Source organism: Littorina saxatilis, linkage group LG12, assembly GCF_037325665.1.
Source record: "Littorina saxatilis isolate snail1 linkage group LG12, US_GU_Lsax_2.0, whole genome shotgun sequence".
Lineage (NCBI taxonomy): Eukaryota > Metazoa > Mollusca > Gastropoda > Littorinimorpha > Littorinidae > Littorina > Littorina saxatilis.
Window position 1 is genome coordinate 60,617,927 of NC_090256.1, and position 26,368 is coordinate 60,644,294.

General features: G+C 42.9%; 1 protein-coding gene across 1 annotated transcript in view; it reads right to left on the reverse strand.

Annotated features, from left to right (window-relative positions):
- Positions 1-707: 707 nt before the first annotated feature.
- The window catches only part of LOC138982440 (cytosol aminopeptidase-like), a 30,827-nt gene continuing 5,166 nt past the window's right edge, over positions 708-26,368 (reverse strand). Inside the window, exons 4-14 of the mRNA XM_070355728.1 lie at positions 24,049-24,117; positions 12,891-13,008; positions 11,779-11,946; positions 10,968-11,123; positions 9,191-9,315; positions 8,151-8,239; positions 7,650-7,752; positions 6,990-7,069; positions 3,425-3,574; positions 2,790-2,883; positions 708-1,756 (exon numbers count right to left, since the gene is read on the reverse strand). Coding sequence (XP_070211829.1) covers positions 1,677-1,756; positions 2,790-2,883; positions 3,425-3,574; positions 6,990-7,069; positions 7,650-7,752; positions 8,151-8,239; positions 9,191-9,315; positions 10,968-11,123; positions 11,779-11,946; positions 12,891-13,008; positions 24,049-24,117 — 1,232 coding nt within the window. The 3' untranslated portion in view covers positions 708-1,676. The remainder of the gene's footprint in view (positions 1,757-2,789; positions 2,884-3,424; positions 3,575-6,989; positions 7,070-7,649; positions 7,753-8,150; positions 8,240-9,190; positions 9,316-10,967; positions 11,124-11,778; positions 11,947-12,890; positions 13,009-24,048; positions 24,118-26,368) is intronic.

Here is a 26,368-nt window from a genome sequence, read left to right on the forward strand (position 1 = left end):
ATGATATCCCCAGATGTTTTTTTCATTTTATTGATGACGTCATATCCGGATTTTTGTGAAAGTTGAGGCAGCACTGTCACACCCTTATTTTTCAACCAAATTGATGAAATTTTGGTAAAACATTCTTCAGCTCGAAATCTTAAAAGTTTGCTCATTAAATTTGTCATTAAAATCGATTTATTTAGTTACAGATTAAACAATGACTGCATTGTATTCCTCATCTTCTCCCGAATTCAAAATTATATAGATATGTCATGTTTACTCTAACAATCTGCTCAGATTTACAGAAAATATTTTCAGTAAGTACTATACAGTCGCATGCTTTGCGGAGACAAGCGTGACCCATCTCAGTCTTTGGTATTATTAGCCGAGACTATCTAAATGTAGTCTTGGCAATGACTGGTATGTGGAGTTGATGTTTTAGTTTGATACCGACTGACTAAATGTTTTTATATCGCTTCACGCTACTTGTTTCTTTTCTTATCGATTTCTTTGGATGGTAAACATTGTGTGAGATTGCTTCTTTAAAGGCGTAGATTTACAATGTAATTAGCTGTACTTCATCTTTGCTATATGAGATAAGTAGTGTTGATACAACAGGTTATAGTGCGCGCACACACACACAAGCACACATTCAACATATGACATAACATTTATTCACAATTATCCCAATCTGCAATCGCGAAGGAAAGACACCCATGCAATGATACATACAATCCAAGTCTTTATTGATGCTCTTTATGGTACCCCCTTCTCTCTTGTTTTCTCCTTTCTTCATCCTATCTCACAAAATAAACCTTACTCAACAAAACAACAACAAAAGACACAGCATAACCATAACTGCAGCACAGATTCAGTTGTTTCTGTAATAAACAAACCGGTGCAAATACTGTCTCTGAAAGACTTCTCACTGCCAGTGCGTTTCGAGACTTGATAAAGGTTAACACACTAAAGGTTATTCAAGTACCTGAATGGGATGGGGTTAAGAGATTCTCCACCACAGTATCTTTGGGATCTGATATTTTTTACTTGGTCCAGTGAAGCAAAAAACAAGAAGTGGCTCAGAATGGTCATAAAAGTACAGACCTTTATCATTTTGGAAGGGAGGAAAAAAACTGTAAACTAAGTCCCTAAAAAGATAGACGCTAAAAAGATGTATCTATACAGCACGTGTTAGAAGTTATGGAGAATGAATAAAGTGTCCAAATTACAAACATCAATTCTCAGCATAAACAGCCACACACAAATATCCCAAGGGTACACTTTTCCAAACAATCAAAATATTTGTTTCGAAACTGCTCCATCAGACTGAAAGAATTAACTTTATCACACTTATACAGCAGACGTCATGCCTCTTCAATGAAAGAACACCTTGCATGAGAGGACACCTGTTGTCCTAAAACATTGTCTATCATCTTTACCTTCCATGAGAGGACACCTGCTGCCCCTTTGTCTATTATCTCTACCCAAATATACCTGTCGTAATATGACAGCCGCAATGAAAGGACACTTTTGTCTGGTGCCCAGGGTGTCCTCTGGTCACTGGTACCACTGTATCACATCAACTGGACCCACTAGTCGCATCAAGGAACAAGAAAACTCAAATATAACATAGACCTTTCAACCCACAGAAATATACTGTCTCAACCTATACATTTTTCACACCAAGCAATAACTTATTTGAAATTATTAATCATCTGATGATAGTGCTTGCCGTACCTGTGCAAGAACTCAACAATGGTTCGAGTTGGTCGCCCTGGATAAAAAACAAAACAAAAACATGAAGTGTTACTTGGTGTGCTGAATCACTTCTCTTGATTAAATCAAAGTTATTGCAGACTTTCATTGCATTTGGAAGCTATCAAAAAGGATGCACATAGCCTTTTCAATGCTACAAGGCTCTGTGGTAACAATAGCAACAAAAAAAACTTTAAAAAAAGCTTGACCACATGGATATGAAAGTGCTATTGCAATATGCATGGGTGGGATTCTTTCGGTATATTCCGGATTCGTTATGTCTGTGGCGACGGTGTTTTGGTTGTTAATTATACAAATCCTTCAGTGTCTGGGGGCCCCCAGACCCCCCTTTACAATTCTTCAGGATTCATGACATTTTTTAGTCCCACCCAATGAATATGCTTCTACTGTTACAAATAAATATCCTTTTTAATAGATGATGTTCATAACGTACAGTCCGCTTGATATGATGACTTTTTCTGAAAAAACATGGACTTTGGAGCTCATTGTTCACTGTGATGCTATGGACATGTTATCATTCTTGCCTAACCTTCAAAGAATACAACTCCTCCACAGCACATTAAAACCCTGACAGAGTTGTTTCAGGAAAATGCCTAATCACATCGATTCTTCTTCTTCTTCTGCGTTCATGGACTGAAACTCCCACGTACGCTCGTGTTGTTTTGCAAGAATGGGTTTTTACATGAATGACTGTTTTTACCCCGCCATTTAGGCAGCCATGCACCGCTTTTGGGGAAAGCATGCTGAGTATTTTCTTGTTTCTATATCCCACCGAACTCTGACATGGGTTACAGGATCTTTTCTTGGTCTTGTGCTTGCGTGAACACACGAAAGAGGATAAGTCACTTGCAGGTCTGCACATAAGTTGACCTGTGAGATCGAAAAAAATCCCACCCTTAACGCACCAGGCGCGGTCGGATTTGAACCCATGATCTTAAGCTTGGGAGGCCGGCATCTTATCCACTGGGCCATTACGCCCGTCTTCTCACACTGATTAGACACAGGTATACACAAATATAGTCTCTCCTTACCTGACATTCCCTTGCCAAGGTAGGGAACCTCATCCCTGTTCATCATCACACCTGCAATGTCCAGGTGCACCCAGTGTTTGTTGGTCACAAATTCCTGCAGGTATTGAAACAATGAATCATTAGAAATATCAACACAGTGAGATTTTTCATTAAGTAAAATTAAGAATTTCTGAATTTTTGTTTGACTGTATGTTGGAGTTACAGTCCATTGATAAACCAGCTAGTACAGCACTGGACTCGTGATCTTCAGATCCCAGTTTCGAATCCGGGATGGGACGGACACTGTTTACCATGTGCAGATTCAGAGACGGTATCCATGTCACACCCCTTGGCACGTAAAAGATCTTGGTCATTCTGCCTGAAGTGTAGGTTGCTGATTACACTTAAACACGTTCAAATTTGGGTAACGCGACTCTTGCTGCTGCTAGCTTTACGCTGGGAGGAACCCAATTTCCCAGCAATAGGATAATAAAGTAATAACATAAAGATTAAAGAAATATTCTCATACATTTCCAGGTCTCTTCTATAATTTTTCTGAAAATGAAACTAAAATATCGGCAAAGAAAGATTTGGTACCAAAATGAAAGTGGGCACATTTTCTTTAACGATCATCTTCAAATATAAAAGTGACCTACCTTCAAGAAAGCAGCAGCTGTGCAGGATCCGGCGGCACGTGCGTACTTGCCAATGTTGTTGAGATCAGCCAGCTGTGAATCGGTCACGTGATTGCTGTACAGTTTGAACAGCGGCATTCTCCACAGTCTGTCTCCTGTGCTGGCTCCTGACTGCCAACACACACAATACTGTCATTCTATGGTGAGGGTCTTACAGTCACACATTACTTTCGGGACAACAAAACATCTGAGAAAATCAGGTCTTAAAAAAGGAGTCTTAACCCTTTCGCTGCCAATCAAAACTTGCGTATGTGCATTCCTGACTGCCAGGGAATATTGGAGTTCGGGGTGTAATAATTCACAAAAAATTCTAGCTCCAAACTGGCAGTAGGTAGGTGAGTAAAACTTTTGTTATTTTTAAGGGAAATTGAACCAAGAATCTGTTTTTAGTGTCTAATCATGGAAATAATAATTAGTTTGGCTTATAATGATGTTTAAATATGAACTTTTGAAAAACAGTCCGGCGCATCTTCCGGTGCCTGTGGATCAAACACAGGTGGCTGTTTTGCTTGCTCCAAGAAAGGATTATAATCACTATCATCTACTATCACGAATCGTCCGAAAGAAAATCTCCCCCTTCCCCTGTCAGTATCCATAATCATTTGCACCGCCCGTACCGTCAGTCCGGCTTTGTTTTTACCTACTAGGGCCCGGTCGACTGTCACCGTTAGCCATTTTGACGAGTCGAGATTTCTCTCCCCAACCCTGTCGCCAAGGCCGAAAATAGCCTTCAGACGCAAAACCGCGTCACCATTTATGTTTATTCATGAGAATGAGGTATCCTACCAAGCCATTGGCTGCTATTTGTGTGTCAGCAGTGACCTAGCATTTTTGGAAAATCCCGGAACGGAGAAGACGGGTTTACCCGTCCTAAGGCGATGCGGCTGCACAAGCGCATGACAGGCATACCCGTCCTAAGGCAGTCAAGTGGTTAAATGGTAAATTTAGAGAGGTAATGAACAGAAATTCTGAGAAAACAAGGTCTTAAAAGAGAGGGAGTCTTAAATTTGGGGGGTCTAAAAAAGTGGGTTGCACTGGATAAGACGCAACTTTTCCCCTTAACTCTAATCTTTGCGCCCGATTTGACCAGCAGCGCCTTGTGTGTGACTAAAGAAGAGAACTGTGTGCATTAAACCACACAGAAACAGAACACGCACTCTCTAATGATATGCCTGTTTTTGTGTGAAACTTGTCGCAAGAAGAAACAAGTCGCGTAAGGCAAAAATACAACATTTAGTCGAGCTCAGTCGAACTCACAGAATGAAACTGAACGCATTGCATTTTTTCCGCAAGACCGTACACTCGTAGCATCGTCTGTCCACCGCTCATGGCAAAGGCAGTGAAAATTAATTAACAATCCAGACAAGAAGAGCAAACGCTCGATCGAGTCACTTTCGCAGTTCTGAATATTATATGAGGCATCAGATGGACAGGAAGAAATTGCTATTCACAACACAATGCATACCTGATGTAAAGAATAATCCTATAAAGTTTGAATCAAATCCGATGAATAGTTTCAGAGATATGATATTTCAATTTTTTTCCTTCAAGACATACCTGTGACCTTGAAAAAGGTCAAAGGTCACCAAAGCAGACGTCAAAGTGTAGAGGTCACTGGGAGTCACGTTCACATAAAATTTGAGCCCGGTCACTTTTATAGTTTCCGAGAAAAGCCCAACGTTAAGTTGTGTGTTGCCGAACAGAAAAGGCTAGTTATCTCCCTTGTTTTTCTGATAACGTTCGTAAAAGGCTACAGATGTAAATACTTTGATGTAAAGAATAATCCTACAAAGTTTCAATCACATCCGATGAACTTTGTCAAAGATATAAAATGTCTAATTTTTCCTTTGACGCTGACCTGTGACCTTGAAAAAGGTCAAAGGTCAACGAAACCATCGTTAGAGTGTAGAGGTCATTGGAGGTCACGACTAAACAAAATATGAGCCCGATCGCTTTGATAGTTTCCGAGAAAAGTCCAACGTTAAGGTGGTGTCTACGGACGGCCGGCCGGCCGGACAGACTAACACTGACCGATTACATAGAGTCACTTTTTCTCAAGTGACTCAAAAAGCGCGGTAGCGGTTGCGCTGAGGAGGATAGCACGCTTTTCTATATTGTATTGTATTGTATGGGGAGATTTATATAGCGCTTGACGTTCTCTAAGCGCTTTACATATTAATTTCTGCCGTGTGAGATGGAATTTTTTTACACAATATATCACGCATTCACATTGGCCAGCAAACCTCAAGCCTATTAGGGCGAGCATTCACCTTTCACTGCCTTTATTCCAAGTCACACGGGTATTTGGTGGACATTTTTAGCTATACCAATACAATTTTGCCAGGAAAGACCCCTTTGTCAATCGTGGGATCTTTAACGTGCACACCCCAATGTAGTGTACACGAAGGGACCTCGGTTTTTCGTCTCATCCGAAAGACTAGCACTTGAACCCACCACCTAGGTTAGGAAAGGGGGGAGAAAATTGCTAACGCCCTGACCCAGGGACGAACTCGCAACCTCTCGCTTCCGAGGCAAGTGCGTTTACCACTCGGCCACCCAGACCTATACCTCTATTCTTTTTAACTTTCTGAATGTGTTTTTAATCCAAACATATCATATCTATATGTTTTTGGAATCAGAAACAGACAAGGAATAAGATGAAATTGTTTTTAAATCGATTTTGGAAATTTAATTTTAATCATAATTTTTATAATTTTAATTTTCAGAGCTTGTTTTTAATCCGAATATAACATATTTGTATGTTCTTGGAATCAGAAAATGATGAAGAATAAGATAAACATAATTTTGGATCGTTTTATAAAAAATAATTTTAATTACAATTTTCAGATTTTTAATGACCAAAGTCATATAATAATTTTTAAGCCTCCAAGCTGAAATGCAATACCAAAGTCCGGCCTTCGTCGAAGATTGCTTGGCCAAAATTTCAATCAATTTTATTGAAAAATGAGGGTGTGACAGTGCCGCCTCAACTTTTACAAAATGACGGATATGACATCATATTTATCGAAAAAATGAAAAAAACGTCTGGGGATATCATACCCAGGAACTCTCATGAAAAATGTCATAAGGCCTAAAAAAAAATAGGCGTGGTTATGGTAACCCGACATACCCTATTTTTAGGGGCCGACCCTATAACTTTTTATTACATTTGTCAAAAAAAACCCCACAAAAAACAAGAAAACGAGTGCAGAAAACGCAATGAAAGCGAAAGCGCTCGAGTCGCACACTTATTTCCCTGTCAAGTAGGTTTAATTTGTACACATTAGAAAAAAAAGTTTAAAAAAAAAAAGTGATTGCCTACCTTCCTACCCTATTTTCTTTGGCTATGTTTACTTAACCACACCTATTTTTTTTTGGGGGGGGCCTAAAGATCGGTCCAGTAGTTTACTCTGAATCGCTCTACACACACACACACACAGACCACGACCCTCGTCTCGATTCCCCCTCTATGTTAAAACATTTAGTCAAAACTTGACTAAATGTAAAAAGACAAAAGACAACTCACGTGATGGAGGAGATCCCATGCCACATTGCAGTTGGTGTAGGCTCCAGCGGCACCAGCTCCTAATGCCACATCAACCGCCCCTGTCCATACACAAGAATGTGTGTTTTACAACCCATGCCACGTTCATAACAAGGACAAAGTTAGCAGAGAAAGCAAAATACAGTGGTATCTGGGATGTGTGGCCCCTCCAATAAGAGAACAAGCAGAGAAAGCAAAATACAGTGGTATCTGGGATGTGTGGCCCCTCCAATAAGAGGACACCTCCCTCAACAGGACACCTGTTGTCCCTTCTATTATTTCTACCAAAATATACCTGTCATGACAGGCCACCTGCAATGTAGGGACACTTTTAGATGGTCCAACGTGTGACCTTTCATCGCAGGTACCACTGTAGTGGGCATGACTTACTCTTTTCCTTTCAAACATGTTTTCCCACATCAAATAAAATAACTATGGTATAGTCATCCAAGGAAAAAAATTAATTTTATCTTTGTGAATTCAATATGGTATGTTCTTTTTTTTGTACATGTACATGTATAACATGAGTGCTCATGAACCAAGTATAAGGGCAATTTGGAAAACAAATCAAGGTCTAGACATTAGTGAGAAGAAGCATCGATCCTTTTCTTTGAACGTAAATGCTTTGTCTCAGAAATTTACCTGTGAGTGTGGCCATATCCATGATCAGACTAGGTTTGCATGTTTCGGCGTAAGACAAAGTATCTGCCAGTATCAATCGCCCTTCTGCATCCGTGTTATCTACCTGTAGGAAAAATAGTTGAAAGAGTGGTAAGAAGTCTTAACCGAGTCCAAACATCTCAAATGAGTATTGAAGAAGAAGGTAGGTACGCAACAGCATCTCAGCTGTGGTTTCAGAGCAATTAGACAATAAGATCTCTGTTTAAGTGCCTTAAAGTGTAGGTGTGCAGAAACATCATATTAGCAAACTCTTCCAAAGCCACCACCCTCTGAGAGAGAGAGAGAGAGAGAGAGAGAGAGAGAGAGAGAGAGAGAGAGAGAGAGAGAGAGAGAGAGAGAGGGAGAGGGAGGGGGGGAATGAAACAGAGAGAGCAAGATTTTTCAACACACACAATCTATTCATTTTTTTCCATTCTAACTTTTAAGATGCTGACATTTCAACACACACAAAAAGCCAGCAACCTGAATGGTCTTTCCGCTCCGTGCTGTAACAACATCTCCTGGTTTGATGGCTGTCCCACTGGGCATGTTTTCACACAGGGCAATGAAACCTGAGCACAAGAAACCAAAGATATACAGCACATTTCTATTTGAAAAGAAAAGTTGTACAAATATCACACATCTTTTGTTTTGACAATCAAAACAGACAAAAGAACAGTTTAAGAAGTCATACAGTTTTGTTCTGGATGACTGAAATTGTAAAAGAAGGCTTGAAAACATTTTCCATGAAAAAAATAATGCATAATCCTGCAGTCTGGGGATCTCCGGATTGAGCTGTGGAGCTCTAAAAATGCTGGAAATCCACCAATTGGCAGACATATTTCATGTTTATTTATGTATACAAGTCTGCCAGTCGGCAACCCCGTCTCTTTGATAAACCGAAGTACATTCCCTATTTTTTAGGACCTCCCGTAATCAGGCCTTAAACAAGGACAGAGCGGTTTGTTTGTTTGCTTAACGCCCAGCCGACCACGAAGGGCCATATCAGGGCGGTGCTGCTTTGACATATAACGTGCGCCACACACAAGACAGAAGTCGCAGCACAGGCTTCATGTCTCACCCAGTCACATTATTCTGACACCGGACCAACCAGTCCTAGCTCTAACCCCATAATGCCAGACGCCAGGCGGAGCAGCCACTAGATTGCCAATTTTAAAGTCTTCGGTATGACCCGGCCGAGGTTCAAACCCACGACCTCCCGATCACGGGGCAGACGCCTTACCACTAGGCCAACCGTGCCGGTGGACAGAGCGGTAAATGTATCCATTGTACAGATGTAGTAAAAACAAAATCTGAAAAACTAAGGTCTTTAAATAAGGGAGGTCTTAAAATGTGCGTGCGTGCATGTTCGTGTAGTGTGTGTACGTGTAGTGTGTGTACGTACGTGTATGTGTTGTGTGTGTTTGTGTGTGTGTATATGTGTGAAGTGTGTGCGTGCGTGCGTGCATGCATACGTGTGAGTGTGTTCTTTACAGGGGATTCCACTGTAGTGCAGCACTGACCTTTGACGTTGACGGGCAGTCTGAGTTTGGCTGCGGCCATGATAGCCCCTGCCACACAGGCGGCTCCCCCCATGTCTGCACGCATCTTGTCCATGTCGCCTGACGGCTTGATGGAGATGCCGCCTCTGAAAGCAATAATTCGCTAATTCTAAGCTGCGTCTGAACAGAATCTTTAATCAACAAATGAAGAATAAGAAACCAAGAAAGATATGTTGTTGGAACGTTTAATTATTGACAAAACAAAACAAAACATTCAGATCTATTGACACAATAATTAAACTATTTAATAATTTATGTTTAATAATTAAATGTTCCAACAACATATCATTCTCATTTTTTTGATTCTGACTTTAGATGGCAGTCTATTTGATTTTGGATTTCTTTCACAAATGAGGCTTCTTCTTCTTCTTCTTGGCGTTCGCAGAGGTTACACGATCAGTCCAGCACTGGTGATAAATGTTGTCGTTTTCTCCAACTCCTGTCGACTGCCGTATAGTTTGGTCTGCAAGGGAGTTGGTGACGGCCACACTTCTTTTCGTTCCTCATCTAGTAAGGGACATCGCTGTAAGATGTGTTCCGCTGTTTGGTCTTCTTGACCGCAGGCACAGGTTGGTGATGGCGCCAGCTTGAACTTTCGGTTCATGTGAGCATTGAGCCTGTTGTGGCCAGTACGCAGCCTGATGAGGTTGACTTGCTGCTCTCTGGACATTGTGTGGTAGTCATCTCTGTTTGTCCTTGGCCTCATCAATGCCTTGATGATTGTCTTCTGCTCACTAAAGCTGACAGTGTTTTCAGGTTGATCTTCCACGGCTCCTTTTTTCGCCAGCTCATCTGCCCTTTCATTTGAGGCAAAGCACTATTTCAAGATCTGAGAAACAAATGAGGCAAAGCACTATTTCAAGATCTGAGAAACAAATGAGGCAAAGCATTATTTCAAGATCTGAGAAACAAAGGGAAGTAAGGACTTGAGGATCAAACTGAAAGTAGCTTGTTTATTTCAATGTTTGTTATTCTCTTGCAGGTGCCAGTAGATTGGTTCCGCAAAACTCGCACTTGCTCTACTACACATGTCCTATGCAATCAGAGCGTTAATGTTTCCCCTTGGTTTTTTTAGATGTGCCTGTCATAAAACTATAAATAAAAGTTTGAAAAAGACATTTTTTTTAAAAGAATGTGGCAAAATTGTGCAATCTTGTGATTTCAAGAATGATATCTGGAATTTGAAAATGCAGTAAATCCTCCAAAAGAGAAATTCCAGAAATAACTGTTGGGTTTTTATGGGTCGTGAAAGAGTGAGAACCCTTGAATTTTACTCAGACAAACATTGGAGGGGAAAATCACCAGTGAGGGGTGTGTCGGAAGCACGTGCACAGGAGTACAAGTGACTTTATTTATCAGAGAAAAAGCAAGGGTATTCAATCTTTCATAATCCATATAAACCCTATACTGAGTTATTTCTGAAAATCGTCTATTGACAGGGAAAAGAAAATCTCTTATCTTTAAAGTCAAAGATGATTCTTTTTCACATCAGTACCACAGAAACAAATTAGGAAACATCTCCAGTATACCCACTGACGTGGGCCAAGGCAATCACAGCCCGTTAAAATTGACACTTTTTCTCACCAGTTTCACTGACGGCAATGATAGAAATGAAGAGTATATTCTAGGAAATGTCAAATTACTGATATTTCATGTGTTAGACAAGCAATTCAAGCGCCCCATGATGACTTTCGACTTAAACATCAAAAAGAGTGATTTGATGTTTGATCCCACTTACGTGTCGAATGTGATCCCTTTGCCCACCAATGCCACAGGGGGAAGGGAAGATGGACCTCCACTATAATCAATCTCCAGAAAACGCAGTGGTTCTGGAGAGCCTTGTGCCACAGCCAGAAAAGCACCCATATTCTCTGACTCCGCCCAGGCCTTATCCCTGAAAAAAATCCACCACATGACTTAAAAGCAGTTACAACACCAGACACAATCGTAGGCTCCTGTCACTTTCTTTGACGGAAACGTTTCAAAGCCAAGGCTATATCAAATTGTTGTTATATACTGTGTTTCATTAGGATTATCTGCAGCTGTTGGAAGCATTTTTTTTTTTAAATCCAAGTAATGGCAAAAATCAATGGAAATAGTAAGAGGTGAGGTTACACCTTGTCATATATTAAGGTCTTTTGTGTTATGAAATTAGGTAATATAAAAAATTCAGGAAAACATTATTTGGAAGAGTTGCGTCCCTTTGAAAGAGCGAGACATACACATACAGCCGCTGATCAGTGAAGGAAAGCGATCATGGTCACAGTGAACAGTGAGCTCGGATCAGAACGTTAAAAAAAATAAGGGCATGATATTGGGAACACACGTACTGCACAAAATGCACATCGTAGCTCACTAATCACTGTGATGCCTCGATTGCTTCCCTTCACTGAGCAGAGGCGAATGTTTACCAAGTGTTTCACAGAAGAGCAACTCTTCCACAGCCAAAACAAAACAAAAAACCTACAGTTATTTATGAACAGTGTGTATTCAGAGGGGCACACACCTCTTGAGAAACCTCCAACACCACCACTAACCAATTCACTGACCTGCTTATGATGGTACACTTGCCCTGAAGCCGCTGTGTGACTTCTTCAACGAAGATGCTGGGGGTCATTTTGTTGGAGGGGGCCTCCATCAGGCGACGCGCCAGGTTCTGAGCTTCCGCAAGTATTGTGCCACGCTTCCAAGCCTTCTCCATAGCCTCGCTTTGTGCGCTGTACAAGTTTTGATGGGGAGTATAGAAGTCAATGTCAAACATGGAACTAAAACGTTTTGCCTAGTGAAAAGAGAGTTCCCCTGAAAAGAGTTTGCTGCCGAAATGTAAAAACCCAATTGTGCAAAAACAAGTTTACTTGGGAGTTTCAGCCCATGAACGCAAAAGACGAAGATAAGGAAAGAGGGTGCGTTCCTTCTCTGGTACTGCTAGTAAAAGTGAAGCCAGCGAGCACCTGGGAGTGAGTGAGTCACCAGCAATAACACTGCCAGGAAGCACACAAGGACAGCCGAGTGACGCACTGTTTTTGTTGATTAGCCACATAGATAAATACACAAAAAAAAGTGTCCACGAAGTACATGTACTTGATATTATCTTTCTGTGTACGTCAAGGCGAGCATCTGTTATTGAAGTCCAGGGATGTCATTTCTAGAAGTATGTGGCTGTGACTGTTTTATTTTCACATCATTTCTGCAGTCCCATTGCACATTATCTTCATTTCTGTACATATTCCAAATCACTGTTTTTGTGGATCAACCACATAGATAAGTACGAAAGTGTCCACCAAGTGCCTGATATCATCTTTCCAATGTGAATGTGCATATTTCTAGAATGAAAAAGTACGGCTGTGATCGTTTTGTTTTCACATCATTTCTGCAGTCACATTACACATTATCTTCGTTTCTTTACATACAGTATAACCCCATTTCTAAGACCCCAAATTTAAGACTCCCTCCTTTTTAAGACCTTGTTTTTTCAGAGTTTCTGTTCATAACCTCTGTAAATTTACCCCCATTTTAAGACGCCCTTTTTTTAAGACCCGATTTTCTCAGACTTCTGGAGGTCTTAAAAGGGGGGTTGCACTGTATTCCAAATCAGCGAAACAAGGGAGAAGACTTGCTGACAACCATCATTGGCATTGCTGACCACTGCTGTTAGTCTCACCTGTTCTTATAGGAATCATTTTGGGTGTGGCAGGTGAGGGTGACAGGAAACCTGCGTTTTTTTTCTGCCTTCAGTTCATCGTAGCTGAAAAGCGACAGGACGCCACCTTCTGCTGCAGCTGGGGAAGGACAGAAAAACTTAACTGTGGAATGTCGATTTCATCACACCTCTTCTACACTGATGACATTGGTTTACAGGAGGCCTTATACAGTAAAACCTGAGTCTAGCGGACCCTTGTTGTAACGGCCACCTGCTACATACGGACAGTTTATCATGGAACGAACACGATTTCAACAATAACTAACCTTTAACGGACAGACACCTGCCACTTACGGACGCGGACACGATTTTTCGGACTGTAGGAAGTGTAAACACTGTCACAAACGGACAATACGTACATGAAAACGCAACTTCGAAAAGACGAAAACAATACATGGCGGCTCTTGCTCCTCGAACTATCGAGAGACGAAAAAAAAATTAAATCTCGTGCACGATAGAATCCGCGGCGACTTCCTTAGGAGTCGGGAAGACGCAAATCCTGTGTATCGTCAAGGATAATGACCCAAAACGCGACTTACGACCGAGCTTTTTGGGATGATTTACGACTTTTGCGCATATTTCGAGCAGACGAAAACACAACATGGCGGCTCTCGCTCCTCCAACTATCGCGAGAAGAAATAAAAATGAAATCTCGCGCGCGCGAGATCCTGATACATCCGTTTTTTTCTGCACGCTATCTTGTCACGACGACTGTCTTGTTGACAAACGAAGATTCGCGAAAGAAAAAGAAAAGCGCCGACTCTTGAGTAGAGAGCTAATAAAGTAATCGCTAATCGAGCGAAGTGGCAATCCGCGGCGACTTCCTTGGGAGTCGGGAATACGAAAATCCTGTGTGTCGTCAAGGATAATGACTCGGTGTTATCTAGATGTGAATGCCCCTGCTAAGGAGCCTTCTGTGTATTTAGATTCTTTTTGTTTTGCTTGTGTTTTTTAGTCATGCTTCTAGCTTGACTCGCATGCGACTTTCCGTGGTGGTGGCTTCCCCTTTTTGTTCTTTCACTTTTATTATCTTATCTTACTTTTGCCCCTATTTGTTCCCATTTTGCAACCACCTCTGTAGGTTCGCGTGCGGGTCTAGCTCGCTCTTTATCTTTTATTTTTCTTTATTAAGTATGAGCGTCCTGGTACGACCTTTGTTTTGTTTTACTGACATTAAATATTGTAACGAACAGATTTATAAACGAGAGTGTGGCCGGCGTTTTTTCTGATTTTAATTTCATGTGCCTGTATGGCTCACGATGGACATCATGCTAGCCTATGGAGATTTTCCCCGGAGAGCACGGGACGCATGTTTTGCAACAGTAATATCGTAGTAACGCGCAGTAATTTTTAGTTCACCTCTGTGGTGGATAGCCTGTATTCGTCGTCACTTACTGGGAAGCCGTTCACGGAACAAGATGTTTTAGTATAGATAGATTTTTTTTGCTCTGTTCCGGGGCCCAGTTTCTTCTGCCAGCCTCCAGTTTTGTTTTAAGTTATTTTGTAGTTCAGGTTCAGTTGCTCGCCTTGAGTCTGTTTTAGATTATTGATGCTGTCAAAGGCGAGTATCCATTTCTGACTATGTTGCTTTTATTTACCGAATTCGTGTAATTTTCGTTTCGAATCTTTGTTTGTTATGACTTCTTTCCGTCTCTGTGTCTTCTGTCCGTTTCTTTGTCTTCTTTCCGTTTCTTTGTCTTACGTTTTTATTTATGCAAGGTAAGAGCTGAGACTGTTCTGTTTATTGTGATTTGACTTTAAGCCAGTTTTTTGTTTTCTAACTTTCTGTAAGATTTTGGTTCATGTTCTCGAGTCGTATTTGTATTTCTCCGTCCTGTAATGTTGATCAGCTTTCTTTTCAGTGCGTGTTGTTTCTTGTTTAGTTAGCCTAGTGTGTCCTACGTTTATTCTATGTAGGGTTTTCTAACTTTTTTTGTCTTGGTGATTTTTTATTGATTTGCCGCCATCTTGTTTCGGCCGCCATTTTGACGTCCATCTTTGATGTTTATGTTTTTAGGACACCTTTGATGTTTAGTTTGATGTTTCGAATTCTAAGTTTAGTTTTTTCTTTCTATCAGTTTCCACCGCTCCGCGCTTCTCGCTCCGCGCTTCTCGCTCCACGCTTCACACTCTACTATTCTGCACTCTCACTCAAGCTAGTCCTTTCTACTTCACATTTTAGCTTTAATTCACTTTCTAAACTTAGATTAGTTTTTCCGCCACGCTCCTATATAGGTTACTTAGCTCTCCATAGATTTATGTTTAGCCTTTTATATATTGATATTATGAGCTGATTCCGAATTACTATGACATCGACATATTCACAATAAACTTTAATTAATTTTCCAATTCTAGTGTTCGTTTTGTTTTGTGAGCGCGTCGGTTCTTTATAGCACCAAAATTACATCCTCCAAAATTTATATAAGCCATCTTAAAAATCTTACAGCTACTCAAGGGCAAGCACAGTGGAAACTTTGATATTTTTTGGAACATTTTGGATTGTTTTCGACAAAGAACTTTATGAACTTTTGTAGGCCTGTGATTAGGGCCACTGACTTTTGAACTTCTTATCCTTACGAATCTTGTGAAGAGATCATGAACCTTTTGTCTTAAAGGAACTGTGTTTCGTATCTAGCGAACAATATTTTAATTTATTTTTGTCGGGCCCAGAGCAGAGCAACTTAGGCATTATTTTAGGTTTGTTGACCATAGCATTGCACACTTCGTACTTCGTATTTTCTTCCCCTCTAGTGAGTGACCCGAGGTGTGCCGTTTTGAATTTTGTTTCTCTATATTTCGCAAGTCTTTGTTAACCTCTACGTTTTCACTTGACTTAAAGTATGGATGAGAAATTACCTTCTCATGAGAGTGCCGAGCTATCCCCTTACACTTTGAAGTTAGAAAGGGATGAACATTTTGCTTCGGACACTGATAGTCGTAAGAATGAAGGCGACCGTGATGGCGCTCAGGGAGAGTCTCTAGCTGAACCCACTCAGACCCAAGACACTTTGAATTCAGATAACATTCCTCCTCAAGCTGAACTTTCTCTCACACAGGAAGATTTAGGAACTGAGCCCTCCCAACAGGCTGCAAGTGCAGAGCATCTCGCTCAACGAAGTAGAGAAGAAAGAGGCCCCGCCATTGTTAGGGCTAGACTTAATGCTGAGGTGAGGGAACTGTCAGACAAGTACTGGGCCATAAGCCGAGCTCATAAGAATATGATCAGCGAGTTGTGCACAGCTTTTAGGGAAACACCAGACCAAAGAAGAGCCCTTAAAGCTCATAAAATAGTCCTCTGTGAGCACCTAAACAAGCTGAATGTAGCGAACTCGAGGCTTTGTCAAGTGGCTGAAAGTGATGTAGCTATAGAAGAGGATCTGAGCGATATGCACATGCAAACGGAGACGCTCAAAGAACAATATCACAGACTCTTTCCCAAGTTAGACCCGTACGCCTCCAGCTCGGACTTGACTTCCACAGTCGCTTCTGGAGGTGCTAGAGAGGTTTCTCTAGATGCTTCTTTGGCGGTTAGCGCAGCGAGATTTAAGTCCCAGCAAATGGTCGCAGATGAAAGGGCTAGACAAGAAGAGACTCTTTTGCTTTTAGAGGAGAAGGCTTCTAGGTCTAAAGCTTTGGCAGCAGAGAAGGCAGAGTTGGAAAGAGAGTTGGAGAGGTCTATAGCTTTGGCTGCTGAGAAGAAGGCAGAGATGGAAAGAGAGTTGGAAAGAGAGTGTGCTCGTTTAGAGAGAGAAGCTCAAGATGAAAGGTTAGCTTTGAAGAAAAAAGAAAAGGAAATTAAGACTGCACTAGAGAGGGTGGAGAGAGAAGGCAAGATGCAAGAAGAGCATGACGTTTTTAAGATCATTAAAACTGACATAGAAGACCAGCAAAGGGCTAGAGAAAGATTCATGCCCCAACTACCTCGTGACAGCCCCATTGATAGGTACCTAGGTACTCACAGCACCCTGCATGTAGGTACACACTCAGAGAGCATAGGAGATGTGGCGGTAGGGTATGATAGGCACACACAGCACACACAAGATACATATAAGCCTGCGACAGCCGACACCTACGCCCGCCCGCGTCACCAGCCGGCAGCCAACACCCTCGTCTCTGGGCAACATCAGCCTGCGGCAGCCAAGCCTGGACTCCCGCCACTTCAGAAGCCCACGGAGGTCAGGGCTTATGCCCCTTCGCATCTCCAGTCGGCCGCCGAGGATATCCGCGACACTCTTCGAGGCATCTCCAGGACCCTTGCCCAACCTGTCTCCGCTTTTCACCCACTTCCAGCAGCGGTCACAGCCACGGCTCCTACCACTACGACGATGACTACAGCCACCACGATGACGACAAGAGTCGGAGGCCAATTCGCGACCTCCTTTCGGCCTCAGTTTGTCAAAGCTGAGATTCCAAGCCACGAAGATCGTCCTCGCCAGATCTACGCGCCTTCCCGTTTCCCTCACAAATCCCTCAATCCATCAGCGAGACCTTTTCCCGGGCCTTTCCCTGGTCCTTTTCCTGCCATGACCTCCCGAGAGTCTCCGACCTATGTGCCAAACTTTGCATATGGGCCTTCTGTCATGCATCCTCCCATGCAAACGCAGCAATATGACCACGCTGCAAGCTTTGCTCCTGACACTGACTACACACAGCATGGTTTTCAAGAGGCTCCGGTCACGAGCCCTTCAGACGTCTACTACGGGCAAGATGCATACCTTCCTCAGATGCAAGGCCAGCCAGCGCTCTCCGAGGGTTCTGCCCTAGCTCGTACTCTAGCTGAGGCTCTCCTGATCAACAGGTTACCGACGCAGGAGCCCACTACGTTTTCAGGAGATCCTTTGACGTACCCTCTCTGGAGGTCCTCATTCACTCTTTCGATTGAGCGGCAGGGCGTTTCTGCAGAGGAAAAGCTCCTCTACTTGGAGAAGTACTTGGACGGTCCGGCGAAGGATGCGGTCAAGGGACTCTTTCTGATCAGGGATGCCCAGGCCTATCAGCAGGCCCTTCAGACGTTGGAGGAAAGGTTCGGCAGTTCTTTCGTCGTTGCCAGAGCCTTCCGAGAGAAACTAGATGCATGGCCGGTAATCAAACCCAAAGATGGACAAGCCCTCCGTGCCTTCTCGGACTTTCTTGGACAGTGCCTTGTGGCGAGCCGAGTGATAGGCCAGCTACAGAATCTGGAAGACCAAGCCTATCACAAGACACTCATGAGCAAGCTTCCAGATTGGTTGGTGAGAAACTGGGTGCGGAAAGTAAACAAGACCAAGAACGAGAAGAAACGCTACCCTACCTTTGAGGAGTTGTCAGCTTTCATCAAGACAGAGGCAGACATCCTTTGCGAGCCCCTTTTCTCCTCCAGCAAATCTGCCGCCTCTTCCACCACACAGACCGCCAGTTCATCAGTCCCCAAGAAAACATCGTACAGTACGGATTGTTCTACTGCATGTCAAGAGTGTGACAAATGTCTTTGTCAGCATCACGCGAAAACTGTCCTGAGTACGAACTGCGACGAAGTCTGTCCCTTTTGTACCGTTCGTTTTCCGACCAGCTCTTCTTCTCATCCTCTACTCAGATGCCAGAGGTTCGATGAGATTCCCGTTGAGGACAGGAAACACTTCATGTACGAAACGTCCTTGTGCTTCTCCTGTGCCAGAAAGACTGACCATAGAAGTGTAGACTGCACTACTAGGGCGATATGTGACAAGTGCCAAGGCCCACATCTCACTATGCTGCATGGAGCGCCTAGCTACAGGAAGAAGTTTCCCAATCAGCAACGGAATGCACGGGGACCGCCAGATTCTTCAAGGTTTGTCTGTATCAGTCAAGATGCCCGTGTTTCTGCCTCTGGATCAGCATTCGCGACGACCAACAAGTCAGACAGACCAGTCAGAGCTACCATGATTGTTCCGGTCAGAGTTTCGACGAAAGAGAATCCCACGGTAGAGCATACGACATACGCGCTGCTTGACACCATGTCTTGCATCTCCTTCGTTACTGAATCTTTGAGTGACAAGCTGAACACTCATTCTGAGCCAGCGTCATTGAGGCTGAACACTATGACTTCTCAGAACACTCATATCGAATGTCAGAGAGTGACCGGATTGTGTGTCAAGGCCCTCAACTCCAATGTTTCCCACAACCTGAAAACGCTCTACACGACGGACCATCTCACTAATGACACTGAGAACATACCAACATCAGAGACCGCTCGTAACATCAAGCATTTGAGTCATATTGCCAGCGAGATTCCCCCGTTGCTCGAAGGCTGCACTCCCGGGTTGTTGATTGGCTACGATCATGCAGAGCTATTCATGCCAGAGAGAGTCATCAAGGGAGACCCATACGCCGTTCTCACACCGTTGGGTTGGACGATACTGGGACAAGTGTCGCCAAAACAGTCTGTCCATGACGTGATGCACGTGTCTCTAACAGAACAGTATTGTCCCAGCGAGTACGAAGGTGAATCAGTCACTTTCGTATATCGCACGACGCTCGCCGTACCCAGCATCTCCGACGCCCTCCATGTCATGGAAAGCACGAAGAAGACCACAATGAAGAAGACCACGACGAAGAAGACCACGACGAAGAAGACCAGTACCAGAAGACCAGTACGAAGAAGACCAGTACGAAGAAGACCACAACGAAGAAGACCACAACGAACAAGAAAGTGGCTCCTTCCCCAACGTAACGTTGCTGTCGGAGATGTCGTCGTGCTACGTGACGAAGCCGTATGCAGAGCAGATTGGCCTCTTGGACTCGTGACGGAGGTTCGCCCCAGCGACGATGGACTCGTGCGAACCTGCAAGCTCAAGACTGTCAAGGTCACCTCGAAGACGAGCCATTCCACTTTCTACTACTGGCGCCCCATCGCTAAGCTGACCGTGCTGGTGAAGGCAGACCCGGACACTCAATGACTTTCCCAGTGAACTTTACTGTTTTCGACAGACCGTTTGTGCATGTTTTGGTCTGACGTAATCCGTTCGCCTTTTTGACAGGTGGCGCTGTTTTGATTTGGGGAGAAAATTTCGTCTTAATGCAAATATTTGTTGTGACTTTGTGGTTTCTCTCCATTTGTATATATGTTTTTGGTTCCGCATTTTGGAACGAAAGCTCTTGACAGAGGCAAGCGCTTAATGAATCGGTTTGTTTAGTCCTTCCCGCGTGCGGATGCCTGTGCTTATGATTAAGACGACTGAAGATGTTTTGTTTTTTGTATTTTGTAGGTTGCGACTACAGTCTTTCATACTGAGTTGCGGGTTATGTAAAGGTGTAAGAATAATGTTGACACGATATGTTGACAGTGACGGACCGACGAAATATGATGTTACATTTGTTGAAAGAACACGTGTGATTTTTTAGATTGAGACTCATAGAGAGTGCGTTTCGAACAGCTACGTTTTGGATAATGCCAAAAGGATTCTGTAACGTTTCGGATTTTTGTATTTTGAACCACGTATGAGAGTGCGTTTCGAACAGCTACGTTTTGGATAATGCCAAAAGGATTCTGTAATGTTTCGGATTTTGTTTTTGAACCATGCATGTATTCGATGATTTTTGTTGATTTTTTATGTCGACTTTTGTAAAGACTAAGATGTCTTCGAGGGGGGAATGTGAATGCCCCTGCTAAGGAGCCTTCTGTGTATTTAGATTCTTTTTGTTTTGCTTGTGTTTTTTAGTCATGCTTCTAGCTTGACTCGCATGCGACTTTCCGTGGTGGTGGCTTCCCCTTTTTGTTCTTTCACTTTTATTATCTTATCTTACTTTTGTCCCTATTTGTTCCCATTTTGCAGCCACCTCTGTAGGTTCGCGTGCGGGTCTAGCTCGCTCTTTATCTTCTAGTTTTCTTTATTAAGTATGAGCGTCCTGGTACGATCTTTGTTTTTGTTGTACTGACATTAAATATTGTAACGAACAGATAAATTTATAAACGAGAGTGTGGCCGGCGTTTTTTCTGATTTTAATTTCATGTGCCTGTATGGCTCACGATGGACATCATGCTAGCCTATGGAGATTTTCCCCGGAGAGCACGGGACGCATGTTTTGCAACAGTAATATCGTAGTAACGCGCAGTAATTTTTAGTTCACCTCTGTGGTGGATAGCCTGTATTCGTCGTCACTTACTGGGAAGCCGTTCACGGAACAAGATGTTTTAGTATAGATAGATTTTTTTTGCTCTGTTCCGGGGCCCAGTTTCTTCTGCCAGCCTCCAGTTTTGTTTTAAGTTATTTTGTAGTTCAGGTTCAGTTGCTCGCCTTGAGTCTGTTTTAGATTATTGATGCTGTCAAAGGCGAGTATCCATTTCTGACTATGTTGCTTTTATTTACCGAATTCGTGTAATTTTCGTTTCGAATCTTTGTTTGTTATGACTTCTTTCCGTCTCTGTGTCTTCTGTCCGTTTCTTTGTCTTCTTTCCGTTTCTTTGTCTTACGTTTTTATTTATGCAAGGTAAGAGCTGAGACTGTTCTGTTTATTGTGATTTGACTTTAAGCCAGTTTTTTGTTTTCTAACTTTCTGTAAGATTTTGGTTCATGTTCTCGAGTCGTATTTGTATTTCTCCGTCCTGTAATGTTGATCAGCTTTCTTTTCAGTGCGTGTTGTTTCTTGTTTAGTTAGCCTAGTGTGTCCTACGTTTATTCTATGTAGGGTTTTCTAACTTTTTTTGTCTTGGTGATTTTTTATTGATTTGCCGCCATCTTGTTTCGGCCGCCATTTTGACGTCCATCTTTGATGTTTATGTTTTTAGGACACCTTTGATGTTTAGTTTGATGTTTCGAATTCTAAGTTTAGTTTTTTCTTTCTATCAGTTTCCACCGCTCCGCGCTTCTCGCTCACCGCTCCGCGCTTCTCGCTCCATGCTCCACGCTTCACACTCTACTGTTCTGCACTCTCACTCAAGCTAGTCCTTTCTACTTCACATTTTAGCTTTAATTCACTTTCTAAACTTAGATTAGTTTTTCCGCCACGCTCCTATATAGGTTACTTAGCTCTCCATAGATTTATGTTTAGCCTTTTATATATTGATATTATGAGCTGATTCCGAATTACTATGACATCGACATATTCACAATAAACTTTAATTAATTTTCCAATTCTAGTGTTCGTTTTGTTTTGTGAGCGCGTCGGTTCTTTATAGCACCAAAATTACATCCTCCAAAATTTATATAAGCCATCTTAAAAATCTTACAGCTACTCAAGGGCAAGCACACTAGATGAGAAGGATACTGGATAGCGAAGCGAACGTACGCAAAGAGAGGAGCCTGTACGAAGAGACCTCAACGATCGTGGTCAAGTTTAGCGATGCAAGGCGAAGAATCATTCATATGAGCGGAAAGATGATTCGGGAGAAAAGTCGTTATGCTTTCTATCGAGTTAGGACATTCGGATTTTACTGGTTGCGCCACAATGTCAAATGTGCTTCACTCAGCGGGGAGCGAGTATTACGCCATGAGTAAATTTTCTTTGAAATTTGAGTTCAAGTTGTTCTGCTGTAATGTGTTTGGGTGTGTGTGTGTGTGTTTTGATATGACAGTAAACTGCAACTGTGTGTTTGTGTGTAAACATGACAGTAGATACACGGCAACCAAATTCATGACCGCCCGGGCCAAACACTCAAACCCCCCTTTCAAGACCCCCCCCTTTTTACGACCTAATTTTCAAGGTTTTTCCAAAGTCGTAAACAGGGGGTTCTACTGTATGTATTCAATAGCTCAATTCTCTCTCTATTTTCAGTGCTCTTTGTAAAATATTGCCCCGGCCCCTCCACCTGTGAAGAAAGGACACCTGTCTAATAGGGACACCATTACCATACCCCAAGGGTGTCCTTTAAAGACAGGTTTTACTGTACCAATCATATAGCAGATTATAAAGATATAACAGTCAAACTGTAAAACAAATATAATTTATGTGAAGGAATGGTTGGCAAGGGTGGTGGAATATTAACTCATTCAATGCGCGTCTAAATTGTCCCTCCCAGCGAATGATTTTGAGCCATTTAAAAAAATCCAAAAAAATCAACAACACAAGATAACCTGACCTACCTTACATTTTTGCAAAGTTTGAAACTTGCTCTTTTAGAAAATATATGAACTATTTGAAAGGACATACCTTTTGTTGTCTTCACATCCAGTCAAAATACCTCTTTGAAGCAAAAAAACAAAAACATTTCTATGTCAGTGGGTTCATCATACACAATGTCATGATTGACAGTTTCATTGTCCGAATCATCACCCAAATCATCGTCCATTGGCACAAACTCGTCACCAGAATCTAAAATATGATCTCCACTATCATCATCACTAAGGTCAAGATCAGAACCATCCTGAATAACAAGTTCTAGCGCTCTTTTCAAGTTGATACGTCTTGAAGCAGAACGATCCGCCATCTTGGAAACGTCAATACATGTGGGTCGCACACCGTCAAAAAAATCAAACATTATCACAACAATTGAAGGGAAGAAACTGTGTACAATGAATGGTACCATGTGCAGTAGAAAGACTGAAGTTTACTGCAGAGGTTATTTCCCTTGGTCAGCGGGGCAGTATACACCGTTAAAAATTGGTTGCATCCGTCGGATTGGTGCATCCGACGTGCCGGCAACGCAAAGCACAGCTGTCGGATAAGGGAATCCGACACAACGCGAATGAGTTAAGGAATCTTCGTTTCGTACCCAATCCGTAAATTTCTCCCACCTTTTGAATACCCATAATTTAAAAAAAATCTTTTCCCAATTCTCCTGATCATTAAAATGAGAGCAGTGTCCAGGAGATCACCTCCCTTACCGCTTCTCCTTGTCATTCTGAGGTTAGTGGAGCCTTTTTAATGTTTTTAATGAACCTGTTCCGCCTTTGGTGTTCATTACTCTTCTATCCCGTACTGTACCCTATAAAACCAGTGATGAAATGGTGCCCTCAATATGGCAGACCACTGGAGGTATTGCCTTTCCATAGGTGACTCACCACAAAAGTTCTTACTACTCAATGAACTTCAAACACCAGAAAACCATCCCAGAAAGCAAAACAACCAGAAAAAAACACAATATATAACAAACCAACTAACAAAATCACATAAAAAATAATCATCTGAAACAATTAAAAACCAAGTTGCCATTGCAACTAGCTACCTTCAGCGTCATAACAGGGGTCCACTTCTACCATTGTTTCCCCTGCATCACGCAACTGTCTGCAAGCACCTGAAACATATCAGGTAAACATATCTGTTATATAGCCTTGTCATAGGTACCCTTTATTTATTCTTTCTCTCTCTTTTCAAAGAGAAAAATCAAAAATTTTAATAATACATTTTTATTTGATTAATATACTGTACGCGTCCCCTTGGTAACAAGGGAGACAACTCTAAAAAAAGAGTGACCAATACCCATACTGGTATCAAGGCCCGACCAATACTGAGTCTGTCTTCCGTATGCATGCGCATATACCGCCATTTGTAGTCATTCTAACCGAAGCCCAACTCACTTCTTTTTTAGAAATATATACCCCCAACAGAGGGGAGGCGGGAGGGAATAAACGATGTGAGTTGGGTAAGTATATTAATCAAATGAAAATTTATTATTAAAATTTTTGATTAAATTACATATCTTACCCAACTCACATATAGCAGATTGCTACTATAGGTGGCGGGTACTCACCATATCAAGAATGAAGGACCTGTCCTGCTGCTACCAAAGCTGGCAACGCAGAACTACCATCCTGTCGAGTTCCAGCAACATCTCTCAGATATAAGTTGATGAACACATCTTCAGAGCGTCAGTAAGCCGACTCAAGGACCCCTGAGAGGCGCCCTGAACGGAGAACTGCTAACGAAGAAGCCCAGGCTCTAGCCTCATGAGCCCTGGCCGCAGTAAGAGGCAAGATTGCTCTATTATTGCCTGACTGGCTTTCCCACCAGATGTTGGCCTGCCTAATCGTTGTGGAAACCCACTTGGCCAAAGTGACTCTCGAAATGTCTTTCCCCCGAACCGTGTTGAGGGAGATAAAAAGCAGTTTCTGTGTTTCAGAGCGAATAGGCAAAGTCCGAGACAGGTAGCTGCTGAGGGCTCTAACGGGGCAGTTAAAAACATCAGGGTCTCCAGGAGCAAGAACATTGCTCAAGGGGGGAATGCGAATAAGAGGGGATGTTTGACCAGGTTTCTGGTTCTTAGCAAGAAAGTCAGGTCTAAACTTAAGAGAAATAGAGCCATCCTTTTCCAACGAAATATCCCTCGAAAGTCCAGATAACGCATGAACTTCGCTACCCCGCCTAGAGGTAGCAAGTAAAACCAAGAAAACTGGCTGCATGGAGAGGCTCAAACTCATCAGAAGCAAGAAACCGCAAAACCAAAAACAGGTCCCAAGCAGGGAGCTGTGCCTTGGAACGAGCTGTGTCAAGAGAAGCGCCCTTGATGACACTAGCAATAACCCCACTAAGGTTAATTTTGTGACCTAACTGCCTGAGAGTAGAAGAGATCGAAGATCTCCTAACTCACAGAGAAGAGGGAGAAGCTCCTTGATCTGCTAGCCAGGACAAGTGGTTGGCCACCTGCATAGACCTAGGAGAGAGAGGATCAACGCCGTTCTCCACACACCATTTCGACCAAGCCGCCCAGTGTGAAGAATACACCAAGTTGGTTGAATCCCTGTGAGCATGTTGCACCAAATTCGGAGTTGAAGCTGAGGCCCCTGCACGGAGCAGAGAGACTGACAGAATCCACCCGTGAAGCAGTAGAGCTTGTGGATTTTCGTGCGGTATGTCTGACCGAGGCTGTAACAGATCGCCCTTTCTTACTCCGAGTGGAATTGGAGGACGAACCGCAAGACAGAGTAGATCGGGATACCAGTGCTGGCTGGGCCAAAGAGGCGCAACCAGAACTAGCGCTGGCCTCTCTATGTCTGCCTTTCTCCCGACTCTGCCCAGAAGGCGAAAGGGAGGAAAGGCATAGGCCACCAGATTTGACCAATCCATCTCGAGTGCGTTTACCGCCCATGCTTGAGGGTCCGGGAACGGAGACACAAAGAGAGGAAGCCTGGATGAGAACCTTGTCGCGAACAAGTCGATGACCGGCTTGTTCACTTGCGCCCAGAGACGATGTAGGGCCTGGTGGAACAGAGTCCACTCCGAGTGTATGACCTTGTCCCCCCTGCTCAGGGCATCCGCCAAGACATTGAGACTGCCCTTGAGATAAGTCGCTGACAGCAGGATGTGAAGAGCGTTGCACCAAATCAGTAAGCGACAAGCAGTGTCTGACAGCCCCTGAGACCGAGTCCCGCCCTGGCGGTTTATGTAGGCCGCTACAGTCATGTTGTCGGTATGTAACCTGGCATGGCTGTCTGACAGAAGAGGCAGAAACACCTGAAGACCCAGAGTCACAGCCTCTAGCTCCAGTGCATTTATGTGCCAAGAGACCTGATTGGCGTCCCAAACACCTGACGCCGTCTGCTCTGCCA